Here is a 13,947-nt window from a genome sequence, read left to right as displayed (position 1 = left end):
ACAGATTTCCACAACGATTTTCACATTGCTACCAACCTTATAAACAACACATTTGTGTGTGTGTGTGACCACAATCAATTAGTCTCTGCCCTAGGGATGAACAGGAATAAAAGTACAGTAAACAAAACATCTGGAACACTTTTCTTCAATATATCATTTTATTTAAAATAACATTACAATTTATTACTCTACATTACATTTTCAAACCAGTTTTTCCTTTTTACATTGGTTAGTAAACCTTCATATATTCTAAGATATAAAAAAAAAAACTTCCCATTTGAGTTTCAGTATCGGTTGTTAATTTGTGTCCGTAGTTTGAGTAAATGCAACACTGCTTTACTTCCAGAACTTGACTTAATGTATATTTAAGTTAGCTTTTGCGTCGCCAAATACCCTACACAAAATAACTGACCAACAGTGGTGCTAGCACACAACACTATGATTTCCCACAACTTGAATAATTTGATGAAATAAATTATACGTTTTCAATCGAGAGAAAGTGCATTTTTATCCAAATTACAATTTTGCAATAATTTACATTTAGAAGAAACAAGTCTCGTTTTTAATGTGCCTATACTTGCAATCGAACAAAAGCCCTGCTCAACTGAAGCGTAAGGTACAGAAATAAAATGTTTTAACTACAAAGGCCTACCATGTTATTCTTTTAGAACATCTAGCTCATATGGAAAAAAAGTGTGTGATGTCCTTTATCGCTGGGGTGTGTTCAGAACATTTTGGAACGTTCAGATAGAAATACAGCTTGTAGAACAAACACCCCTCTCTGACATGCAGAATAAGTGACCAGCTCAAGTTCGACATTGTTTGGCTACTGAAAGTAGCCCAGGAGTGGCGTTGTTCCGTTCAGAAGGGTGGTGTAACTGGACTACAACAGTGTCAAGCTGCTATCAGAGGAGGACACTGACCTTTTAATAATACTGCAACAAAAAAGGTACAGGACTGACTGACCTTTTAAAATCCATTTGATAGGGGAGATATGATAATTCTCTTAAAAGGGACATTACAGAGATAAAGCAAAGTATGTGTAGGTGACTAGCGTAATTGGTCACTCGGAGCAAATTAGGGAAAGACATCTTCGTATCACTGGCATCTAGCCGGCTCCTGCTCGCTGTTACCATGACGATGGAACACTGATGACAAGGACACCCCGCTCTACATACAAGTGTGCACCTGTGTATTTGTATGCGTGTCTGTGCCTCTGTATTCCCAGGGTATAAAAGCTAAGAGAGCACCTGCTTCAGCCTAGAGACGTACACCGAAGTCTGTCAAATGCTTTAGCTCAAGGACACATACCATTATGATGACAAACATTAAAGAACATTAACATCAATATGTTATAAGTGTGAGTGAGTCAGTTACGTGGTCTGGGGCGATGTTAGACTGGGCATGCTCAGACAGCGTAGTGCTGCCAAGGCAACCACATCTAGTCTGATGGCAGACCAACCTGGAGTGGAGGAATGGAACACTGGCACACTGAAAGGAGGCGCGCACACGCTAGTTGTCGCTCTCCCCTCTCTCAAAACGACACACACGTTCTGGTAGAGCATCTGCTATCTTTATGTCATCCATCTCTAAATTGGCTATTACTCTGGCTGTCAAAACGAACAGGCAGCACCTCAATTGCACATCTTCAGCACTTCTTTCAGAATGCAGCAGTGGCATTTATAACGGACATGCTAGTGTATCGTTTTGTCATTGCCAATTCTCCTTTCGGGAGGCAAGAGTGCAGAACCATGCAATTAAGAATGGTACAGTTTTACACCTGTCAAACTTTAGTAATAGCCTTCATTTCAACATAGTTGAGGCATGGAAGGGATGTGGGCTAACCTTATACAGCCTGAAAAGGCTGCAAGGCATAGCTCGCTAGGGGAGGGAAAATGCCACCCATCCATCTCTATCTGCACAGCTGTCACCCTGCATAACCCCCTCGGGGTTGCATCCCAAATGGCACCCTACTACCTATGTAGCCCTATGGGCCCCGGCCAAGAGAAGTGCACTTCCTTGGGAATAGGGTGCCATTTGAGATGCCGCCTTGAGTCTTTATCTGCTGCCTCAAAACCTAAACCCCCATGGCCACCTAAACCCCCATGGCCACCTAAACCCCCATGGCCACTCCCCAATCGGGCCTACCGCCTTAGCAATACAGAGGAAAGACTGGAAACGCATGCTCACACCAGCCGAATACTATACCCATTTGGTTAGGCAAGGTGCAATGAGGGGCAACAGAGAGACATCCTGCATCATAACTGTACCTGCTCGGGCTGTTGTGGCCACGCTCCCACTTGTTAATGCACTTACTTTTACGCAGGAACACAGGCAGACACAGGTGCACACACACACACACACACCACTTGTCCTCCTGACACAGTTAAACAAACTGCAGAGCAGTACTTAGTGGTGAGTTGCAGAGCCCAGGGAAGCAATCTCTACGGAAGGTCCTGAAAGACCTTTCCCTCGCTTGGTCCGCTCAACACTGACTCAGTAGTACTGAGTGGTACTTTAGTAGTACTCTACTGCTCTCTGCTGGTTGCACTAAGCACTGCACCCGAACACACACACACAACACACTACTTCCATCCCTTTCTCCCAGTCTGTATATGTCGATCAATACTCCGAGGGGGGGAAATATTCACTTTGTTCGTAGTTTCTCTGAATGTTTAGTTCAAGGTCAAGCCCTGACTTCATTGAGTAGATGCAAACACCACTGATCATTTTTTTTCTTTTTTTTCTCTGAACTTGGAGATTCTACTGAATTACCACAACAATTTTAAGGGGATAAATGTTCACACTTTCAGTTGTGGTGAACTGCCAACAGACATTCTAAACAAGAGTGTATTAGATAGGTTAGAAAATGTGAAAAATAGAGCAAGGATGAGAAGCCAAGGAGGAAGCTCCCCTTGTTAACTTTTTACACGGTTAGAACAAGAAAGTCATTTCTTGAGCTCTTATATTAATCATATATTAATTTAGTAGACTACAGCCTCCTAGGCTTTTGACAGATTATCTGTCAAAGGTTTTCCTAAAACATAAGTGTACTGTTCTTATGAACATAACACCTTGCATCATTTACTTTTGTCTCCTATTCTTTTGAAAAGCATGAGCTGGCGCACACCCAAAAAAGTTAGAGGCGCTGACTAATGCCGAGTAAACTGTAGACTATAAAAATAGAGTTGCACACACACTCCCAGTAATTGATTGGGTAAACCACCCAATTCATTACTGGGAGCTTATATTCAGATTGTGTGACTATTTTTGTAGACTACAGCCTCCTAGGCTTTTGACAGATAACCTTTTGTTTCTTACCCTACTTGTCCAAAAAAACATAATCTGATAATGTCCTGCATCAGTGAAAACAATGCTATATCCCGTTTAGCATTGCCAGTGACAATGGTGTCCCGCCCACCCTCCATCATGTTTCCCAGCACGTCATCTTGTAGTTCAGCAGACCAGAGGCACATTGAAAGCATTGGCCCGGACCAAACGTGTTGTAGAACTGGCCTAAACAATCACATCGCAGATGCCGGCTGGCCTCCTCGCTGGCGTGTCATCTGTTGATCACGTCAAGGTGTTCCCTTCGTCCAATGGTGTCGCAGGCTGCTGTGAACATTGACCAATCGCACTGTACTGTTCGGTTTCCTCAAGCAGTGGGGTGGAAGAACTCAGCTAGTGTCCCGCCCCATGTCAGGGGTGATGCACGGAGGAAAAGGTATATGCTGTTCTATGAACATCTAGTAATGACATGTTTTTTTTCTCCTTCATTGCTCGTCGTCTATCTGCAAATTCCTGGGTTTGTGTGATTACATTAAAAAACAAAAATAAATAAATTGATTTCCAGTTTCTGGAGTGAATCGCCTCAGTTCTCTTTTTTTGTTTCTTTTGCAGATGGCGTTCTCGGTTGTGATGGTGCGAGTGGACCGATTCTGGTGGAGTATTTAGGATGTGGCGATCTCGCCCCCAAGATGGCGCCATCCCTTCTGTGTCTCAAGAGCAGGGAGATATTCTAGAATAGAGAGAAGGTTCAAGAAACCAAACTCAACCGCTCACTTCCTGACCAGTAAAGCTGCAGATAGAAATGTAACAATCAGAGCAGACGGTGTCCAATGTTCACTCTACACTTCTGCTGTTGCTGTTCATTTGCCTTTGATGCACTTTACCTTTACTGTTCACTTTCCTTTGCCATTAATATTCCTTTACTGTTCACTTTCCTTTGCCATTAATATTCCTTTACTGTCCACTTTCCTTTGCCATTAATATTCCTTTACTGTTCACTTTCCTTTGCCATTAATATTCCTTTACTGTCCACTTTCCTTTGCCATTAATATTCCTTTACTGTTCACTTTCCTTTGCCATTAATATTCCTTTACTGTCCACTTTCCTTTGCCATTAATATTCCTTTACTGTTCACTTTCCTTTGCCATTAATATTCCTTTACTGTCCACTTTCCTTTGCCATTAATATTCCTTTACTGTCCACTTTCCTTTGCCATTAATATTCCTTTGCTGTTCACTTGTCTCCCCTGTTAATTTCCCTTTACTGGTCATTTTGCATCTGGCTTTCATATTCCCTTGCTCTTAATTTGCCTTTGCTGTATCAGACTCTCCCACAGGGTAAATACCTATCAGTCTGTGTCTATTCATCTTTGTGAAGTGACCTTGATGTGGATCACATGGCTGCTGTTCTTTTATGCCCATAAGCATACACCTGTATTTGTGCTCCTGTACACCTCACCTCAGAAGATGATTAACTTTGTTCTGTTCTCACTCATTCTTACCTACTGGGAGTGTTTGGACTTGGGTGCTTTAAGCTTTTATGTCACTGAGTATAGTGGGCTGTTAAAACTCGTAAAATCTTTCTCTCTCTCACATCCACCATGTACTTACTGGAAACAGTAGCATTGTGAAGGGTTCATGTGGTTTATGTTGGACAACAAGGCTGACAGCATCTTCCCAGACCACACTTACCATTGTTACTGCAGTTCTGGTTGTCTTTGTCAGAGGCCTCTTTTTCAATCTAAAACGTGGATAAGGAAAGGAGAAGAACCATCGGCAGAGAGAGGGGAAAATGGACATTTAGACTGCCTAATGTCGTAAAACCCATTGTCTAAAACTCTTGGGCCAGGAACCGAAAGGTCGCTGGTTCGAATACCTGAACCAACAAGGTGAAAAATGATCATCATTTCTATGCCCTTAAGCAAGACACTTAACCCCGATTTTCTCCAGGGATGCCGTACTACTATGGCTGACCCTGTAACACATTTCACTGCACCTATCCAGTGTATGTGACAATAAAACATGTCTTTTTATATAACATTGTAAGACAATGGCTGTGTCCCAAATGGCATCCTGTTCAAGGACTTTGCATCATTTTGTGAGTTTAATTGGTTCATGGGTATTCGTTAGTTGTTATGTACCATATTCATCACACGCACAGCATACAGAGTCTAATTCGAGAAGCGGGAAATAGCCTATCACCTGTCAGATAACGTGAGAGCGCCTTAAAAAAAAGACAGTACTGGAGTGAAACGTGCTTTTATAAGGCCAACAATTCTAAATGCAATCGCGTGTTAAAAACGTTGATGGCAGAGATTAAAAAGGACTACCATTGTTATTTCTCATTCTCAACTCATAATTCCGAGTGCATAGGCTATAGTCGACATTAGGCGCCACTTTGAAATGTGAGCTTGAGGCAGTATAATAATTTGAACACGGAACGTTTTACTTGACTTAATGAGGTATGTCTTACCTTGCTTCAAAGTAGCCTAGCAAAAACGTGGAGGCAATTATTTTATAAAGAGTTCCTAATGCCATTAACCATCATTTGTCTACTGTTCTATTGGTTTTCATATCAACTTTCTCTCATTGTCCAGGCACCAAAGGCCCAATCCTAGTTGTTGCATATTTAGATTCCCCCCTTTTCTGAGTTTAAGAGATTTTCATCTGTCACATTTTTTACATTTCATTTAACCTTTATTTACACATACGGAACCTCTTAAATTAGGTGCGCTGATTAAAACGGCGCTGTCCCACGAATCGCATTTTGGCAAATGACGTTCAATTAGCTGCTTCATTACAGGAGTTGCATGTACAACAAGGTTCCACCTCGGACTGCCACGCAGAAGAAATATGAGCCCGCACAGAGAAGCACGAAAAGCACTTTCTACAGTTTTCCACTTTAGTTAACAATCAACGTTTCGCTCTTCTGTGGCAATTGTGATCGAATCAACGCAATATTAGCTAGTTTCAATGTAACATACTGAAACAAAACGAACTACGCAAGATTTAGGACGCAAAACTAACTGCAAGAGATTTTCTTGTAGGCAGAGCACATTGGAGTAGGATTCCATTGCATTGACAGGCACGACTCAGGGCCCATACTCCACACAGACCGGTGCGCCATAACCAATCAGAGCTGCAGTAGGCCTCTATATGCAAATAGCCATTGCCATATATGGATCTGTGCAATTCACACTGAACTGGACTGTGTTTAGGCTACAGTATGAGTGATTGCGAGTAGATGCCTTGTTTCGAGATCAAAGTGAGAGCTGCAAGTAGCCACGTGTGCACATTTGTTCATATTCTTTGCTAGTTAGTGAGTTATTTCTTGTCAACAATAGTGGAATAGTTGCTTCCAACAAGAGCACAAAATGTGTGCATTTCTAGCCATCTTAGAAAGGCAAGTCAGGTAAAGAGCTTTTTTATGTCTAAAAGGGAAGTGTTGTATTTCAGACGGACTTGAATAAGCGAAGCAGCCAACAGGCAGAGGGTAGCATAATTTGATTTTCTGTAATGATGGGATGGGAAAAATAATAGATTGTATTTTGTAAAGTGGTTTCATGCATCAAACAACATTTTCAGTCACCTTGTCTGAAGGACAAGTTTCCCACCAAAAGTCTGATGGAATGTAGGCACTGAACACCACATATTGGCTGCTACTGTAGGCTGAATGATAGAACAGCTACTTCCATGTTAAAATGTAATGGGATGTAACACTGTAAGACTTGCTATTGTTGCATGTTTCCACGAAGCTCGTAATGAAAAACGGACATTCCCTGTATGCATGAATAGTATTTTTCGACTGTGCTCATTGCCACACCCCCTGCCTAAACCCCTTTTTGATGCAGAAAAAAAACCCGGTTATTCCCTATATTAGTGCACTACTTTTGACCAGGCGCCTCACTTACAAAATATACCCCAAAATGTGCATGCGCCAGTTCACACAAAAGTTGAAATTTTAACTTTACGTATGTGCTCACCTCCCTGCAAACTTTAGACCATGCGTACGCACATCTGCTAGTGGTTAAAATATTGTATTGCAAGCTGGCAAGTAAGTATTTTGTGCAAATGGAGGATATGATGAAAAGGTTATCCATAAAAAACTACAACATTAACAAGAATGCAACCATTTGCCATTCATGAGAAGAGCAAAAATCTGTGTTTTACATTTAGAATCAACAAAAGATCTCAATATATTCTGATTTGTTTAAGACGTGATTCCATATGTGTTATTTCATGCCTTCACTATTCTACAATGCAGAAAATAGTATAAATGAAAAGCCTGGAATGAGTAGGTGTGTTCAAACCTTTGACTGGCATCGTTTCCTATTTTTATAATCCATCTTTTCTGGCCGTAATGGGTTCATATTTCCAAAGGAAACATACAACAAATTGCCATGCACATCTCATTTAATTATAAATAGCTAGAGTAACTAGATGGGTTATATATATTTCAAGTGGTTTATAATACATTCGAATTTAACAGCTGATCTTTCACATTGAAGTATGCATCAAGTTTTTAATTGTTCCAGATAGAGCATAGATTACTGCTAAAGATTAGAACTTTCTGCCAACACAGTCAATAGACCAGTAGCTTATAGAAAATATTTGACAGTACTGGTAGGCAGTATTGCTGTTCGATAGGAGCGTGACATCAGTGCCCAGTTCATCTCAGAGCCTAGACCAAGGCAGGGCATATCAACCAGATAATAATCTATTGATAAACTAAATATTGAACCACAATTCGTTTTCTTGCATACAGCAAATAAAGGGTGTTATTGTCACCACGAAAGGTGAACAGAGGCGTTTTCCAGGCGGGGTTTTAATGCTCGTTCACAGTTTTACGACAATGCTGATTTAGACATGCAGCATGTCTCTAAATGTAAATTGTGAAATTCACGCAACAGCTATGAGGCCCTATAGCCCTACGGGCCCTTGTCAAATGTAGTGCACTATAAAGAGAATAGGGTGCCATTTGGGATACATCCAATTAGTTGTGTATTGGAGGAGAAGGGTGTGACTCTTACCTGTTTCCTCCACTTGAGCTCACAGAAGACCCTCTCGAAGCACTCGTGCATGTAGTTGAACTGGGGAGAGACGACACTCACTTTGTTAAAAGAAAGCTCCAAATCTATTTTTTTTATCAACAGTGTCAATGTCCCAAAAATTGCACTCTATTCCCAGAGCTCTTGTCAAAAGTAGTATGCCATTTGGGACAGACGCCACTCTCCATTTCTATATCCTGTTGTATTCCATTAATGGCTGGCTATCTTAACCCAGAGTTTTATGTGAGCTGTCCAAGTGTGTTTTGTCTGTTGTGTATTGTAGACTCACGTATGGTGTGAAGATCTTGACCCAGCGAGGTTTCTTCTCCCCCCTGGCGTACTCAAAGCAGAACGCCATGCCCTCCTCATCGGTGTCCCAGCGCTGCATCTCCGCCCACTCAAATGATATCACCTGGTTCTGATGAAGCAGAAGAGAGAATGGTAAGTACACACACACACACAGTATGAGCCAGTGTGTACACACTCAAATGTTTTTCCCTTTGTTCTGTGTGTGATAGAAGCGCCGCGCACACACGTTATAAGTCAGGGTACTCATACTCCAATCTCACTCACCTCAAGCGTGCCATCCTCTGTGCAGGCGTGCAGCTTGAAGTGGTGCATGCTGATGGCCGTGATGACGTGGCCCTTCCTCCGGGAGTCACAGGAGCAGTGGGGGAACATGACCTCATTGTATCCCTCACAGGAGCGCAACAGACTCAGATACTGACAGATACAAGACAACAGACCGCCATCAACCACACAGGTAGACACCAAACAGGAACGTACACATACAATATACAGATTAATACACCTACACATTATGTCAGCAATGGACAGATAACAGCGACAAGAAAGGCACACTCACACTGTACGTTATGAGATGCTTTTATCGAAGCGCCATAGTGCATACATTTTACGTACGGGTGGTCCCAGGAATCGAACCCACTATCCTGTGTTGCAAGCGCCATGCTCTACCAACTAAGCTACAGTGGACCACTTGCAATGGGAAGAGAAGAGAAAGAAGAGATTAGAAAAAGGGACTAACCATGGCCATCTTGCGCTGCTCTGCCAGTTTTGTCAGCTGGTAAGACTTGTCTTCTGTTTTGATGAATCCCTTCTTCACGTCATCCAATGCCTTAGCAGACAGAGAAAGGGGCTTTTGTTAGAGGCCACATTTCATCTAAACTAGCAAAGAGCAGTGGCACGCATATGTAATCTCATTCAAACTGACCACAGATCAGTTTTGACACAGTAGGCTACCCCTGACTCAGGACCAGTAAGTCACCCAGAAGAAGCTCAAAGTTCTTGAAAAGCAAAACAAACAAAATAAAACATAAAGCTAGCTATATGACAGAGAAGGTCTGGAACAATGTTACCTCCATTTTTTGGGGGCCCTGAGCAAATTTCAGGTCTGCTGAGTGCAAACCTGAACTATGTGAAAATTCTGTGCAACTTCTGGCACGCGTTTACTGTGAACACAGAGGCTGTACCTGCTTTAAGTTAAAGTTGGCTACTGTGGCTATTTAATCAATGTAGATCTACCAGTGGCCTACCATCAAAAGCAATGGAGAGAAATGCATCCCATAACATTATGACATGGAAATAGCTGTTCTATCATTCTGCCTACAGTAGCACCAAATGTGTGGTGTTCAATGTATTATATATATTATTTTTGCAATATCATAGACAGCGTGGTTTATAATACCGGTATAAATTCAAATTTAACAGTTGAGCTTTTACATTGAATTAGGCCTATGTATCAAGTTTTTAATGTCATGTGACCTACAGTGAAATGCCTTTGCTTGCCCTTTCCCAACAATGCAGTAATGAATATCAGTAGTACTATAACAAAAAATATGCATACAAAATGTCAAGTAGAACAAAAACACAAGAAATAGAACTGTAACTAATACATTCAACTCAGCAAAAAAAGAAATGTCCTCTCACTGTCCACTGAATTTATTTTCAGCAAACTTACCATGTGTAAATATTTGTATGAACATAACAAGATTCAACATCTGAGACATAAACTGAACAAGTTCCACAGACATGTGACTAACAGAATTGGAATAACGTGTCCCTGAACAAAGGGGGGAATCAAAGTCAAACGCAACAGTCAGTATCTGGTGTGGCCACCAGCTGCATCTCCTCATGGACTGCACCAGATGTGCCAGTTCTTGCTGTGAGATGTTACCCCACTCTTTCACCAAGGCACCTGCAAGTTCCCAGACATTTCTGGGAGGAATGGCCCTAGCACTCACCCTCCGATCCAACAGGTCCCAGACGTGCTCAATGGGATTGAGATCCGGGCTCTTCGCTGGCCATGGCAGAACACTGACATTCCTTGTCTTGCAGGAAATCACACACAGAACGAGCAGTATGGCTGGTGGCATTGTCATGTCAGGATGAGCCTGCAGGAAGGGTACCACATGAGGGAGGAGGATGTCTTCCCTGTAACGCAGTGTTGAGATTGCTTGCAATGACAACACGCTCAGTCCGATGATTCTGTGGCAAACCGCCCCAGACCATGACGGACCCTCCACCTCCAAATCGATCCCGCTCCAGAGTACAGGCCTTGGTGTAACGCTCATTCCTTCAACGATAAACACGAATCCGACCTTCACCCCTGCTGAGACAAAACCGCGACTCGTCAGTAAAGAGCACTTTTTGCCAGCCCTGTCTAATCCAGTGACTGTGGGTTTGTGCCCATAGGCGACGTTGTAGACGGTGATGTCTGGATAGGACCTGCCTTACAACGGGCCTACAAGCCCTTAGTCCAGCCTCTCTCAGCCTATTGCGGACAGTCTGAGCACTGATGGAGGGATTGTGTGTTCCTGGTGTAACTCGGGCAGTTGTTGTTGCCATCCTGTACCTGTCCCGCAGGTGTGATGTTCGGATGTACCGATCCTGTGCAGGTGTTGTTACACATGGTCTGCCACTGCAAAGACGATCAGCTGTCCGTCCTGTCTCTCTGCAGCGCTGTCTGAGGCGTCTCACAGTACGGACATTGCAATTTATTTCCCTAGCCACATCTGCAGTCCTCTCGCCTCCTTGCACGTTCACACAGATGAGCAGGGACCCTGGGCATCTTTCTTTTGGTGTTTTTCAGAGTCAGTAGAAAGGCCTCTTTTTGTGTTTTCATAACTGTGACCATAATTGCCTACTGTCTGTACGCTGTTAGTGTCTTAACGACCGTTCCACATGTGCATGTTCATTAATTGTTTATGGTTCATTGAACAAGCAGTGTTTAAACCCTTTAAAATGAAGATCTGTGAAGTTATTTGGATTTTTACAAGTTATCTTTGAAAGACAAGGTCCTAAAAAAGGGATGTTTCTTTTTTTGCTGAGTTAGATATATATTCACCTTTAATTTAACTAGGCAAGTCAGTTAAGAACATACACATTCATACACGTACATACAGTTGAAGTCGGAAGTTTACATACAACTTAGCCAAACACATTTAAACTCAGTGTTTCACAATTCCTGACATTTAATCCTAGTAAAGATCCCCTGTCTTAGGTCAGTTAGGATCACCGCTTTATTTTAAGAATGTGAAATGTCAGAATAATAGTAGAGAGAATGATTTCTTTCAGCTTGTATTTATTTCATCACATTCCCAGTGGGTCATAAGTTTACATACACTCATTTAGTATTTGGTAGCATTGCCTGTTTCAGGTAGCCTTCCACAAGCTCCCCACAATAAGTTGGGTGAATTTCGGCCCATTCCCCCTGACAGAGCTGGTTTAACCGAGTCAGCTTTGTAGGCCTCCTTGCCCGCACACGCCTTTTCAGTTCTGCCCACAAATGTTCTATAGGATTGAGATCAGGGCTTTGTGATGGCCACTCCAATACCACGACTTTGTTGTCCTTACGCCATTTTGCCACAATTTTGGAAGTATGCTTGGGGTCATTGTCCATTTGGAAGACCCATTTGCAACCAAGCTGATGTCTTGAGATGTTGCTTAAAATATATCCACATAATTTCCCCTTCTCATGAAGCCATCTATTTTGTGACGTGCCTCCTGCAGCAACAGTCCCTCCTGCAGCAAAGCACCCCCACAACATGATGCTGCCACCCCTGTGCTTCATGGTTGGGATGGTGTTCTTTGGCTTGCAAGCCTCCCCCATTTTCCTCCAAACATAACGATGGTTATTATGGCCAAACAGTTCTGTTTTTGTTTCATCAGACCAGAGGACATTTCTCCAAAAAGTACGATCTTTGTCCACATGTGCAGTTGCAAACGGTAGTCTGGATTTTTGATGGCGGTTTTGGAGCAGTGGCTTCTTCCTTGCTGAACGGCCTTTCAGGTTATGTCGATATAGGACTTGCATATAGATGCTTTTGTACCCGTTTCCTCCAGCATCTTCACAAGGTCCTTTGCTGTTGTTCTGGGATTGATTTGCACTTTTCGCACCAAAGTACGTTCATCTCTAGGAGACAATGCGTCTCCTTCCTGAGTGGTATGACGGCTGCGTGGTCCCAAGGTGCTTATACCTGCGTACTATTGTTTGTACAGATGAACGTGGTAAATTCAGGCATTTGGAAATTGCTCCCAAGAATGAACCAGACTTGTGGAGGTCTACATTTTTTCCCCCTGAGGTCTTGGCTGATTTCTTTTGATTTTCCCATGATGTCAAGCAAAGATGCACTAAGTTTGAAGGTAGGCCGTGAAATACATCCACAGGTACACCTCCAATTAGCCTATCAGAAGCTTCTAAAGCCATGTTGTTGTTTTCTGGAATTTTCCAAGCTGTTTAAAGACAGTCAACTTAGTGTATGTAAACTTCTGACCCCCTGGAATTGTGATACAGTGAATTATAAGTGAAATAATCTATCTGTAAACAATGGTTGGAAAAATGACTTGTGTCATGCACAAAGTAGATGTAAACAAACTATAGTTTTGGCAAGTCGGTTAGGACAAGACATTTGTGGAGTGGTTGAAAAACGTGTTTTAATGACTCCAATCTAAGTGTATGTAAACTTCCAACTTCAACTGTACAACGACGGCCCTCCCCAATTTTGCGCCACCCTATGGGACTCCCAATCACGGCCGGATGTGATACAGCCTAGATTCGAACCAGGGACTGCACTGAGATGCAGCGACTTAGACCACTGCGCCACTCAAACAGTAGAGCATGTTGACAGTGTTAACTAAAGGAGAAAACTCTAGAAAGTTGAATGAAGTTCAATCTCATGCTTCTCTGAGCGGGCTCATATTTCTTCTGCACGGCAGAGCATTGGTCTGGACTACAACAATTGTCAGCCAGATTTGAAAGTTTGAAGTATTTTAAGCCTCCAACCGATAGTTGGAACGACAGTCAAGAGAGAGCTCTTACCTGGTGGAAGCAGTAGTGAACGGCCAGAGGTTTGTCCCTGAGCAGCTCCTCCTCCTGAGAGGTGAAGAGCCACTTGCGGAGGGCCAGACAGGTACCCGGCACGGCCGATGTGTAGTTCTGCACGTACAACTTGTGGGGGAACTCGTTGGGGGCCAGTTTTCTCACTAGGGAAATGGGGAGAGGTGGTTAAGGGAGCGTCTCAATAGACTAGAGGTTTCACCTTCCTGTCATCAGCACAGATCTGGAGAAACATAGGCTGTGAGGAGACGGCATG

General features: G+C 42.7%; 1 protein-coding gene across 2 annotated transcripts in view; it reads right to left on the bottom strand.

Annotated features, from left to right (window-relative positions):
• Nucleotides 1–131: 131 nt before the first annotated feature.
• LOC118399111 (sorting nexin-27-like) overlaps nt 132–13,947 on the bottom strand; it is a 42,235-nt gene continuing 28,419 nt past the window's right edge. The window contains exons 7-13 of one of the 2 annotated variants that reach the window (XM_035794914.2): nt 13,674–13,837; nt 9,381–9,470; nt 8,909–9,058; nt 8,625–8,753; nt 8,318–8,377; nt 4,980–5,028; nt 132–4,078 (exon numbers count right to left, since the gene is read on the bottom strand). In XM_035794914.2, coding sequence (XP_035650807.1) covers nt 4,059–4,078; nt 4,980–5,028; nt 8,318–8,377; nt 8,625–8,753; nt 8,909–9,058; nt 9,381–9,470; nt 13,674–13,837 — 662 coding nt within the window. In that variant the 3' untranslated portion in view covers nt 132–4,058. The remainder of the gene's footprint in view (nt 4,079–4,979; nt 5,029–8,317; nt 8,378–8,624; nt 8,754–8,908; nt 9,059–9,380; nt 9,471–13,673; nt 13,838–13,947) is intronic. The other variant, XM_035794913.2, reaches the window with a different exon arrangement.

This window comes from Oncorhynchus keta, chromosome 20 (assembly GCF_023373465.1).
Source record: "Oncorhynchus keta strain PuntledgeMale-10-30-2019 chromosome 20, Oket_V2, whole genome shotgun sequence".
NCBI lineage: Eukaryota > Metazoa > Chordata > Actinopteri > Salmoniformes > Salmonidae > Oncorhynchus > Oncorhynchus keta.
This window is presented reverse-complemented; position numbering and strand designations above follow the sequence as displayed.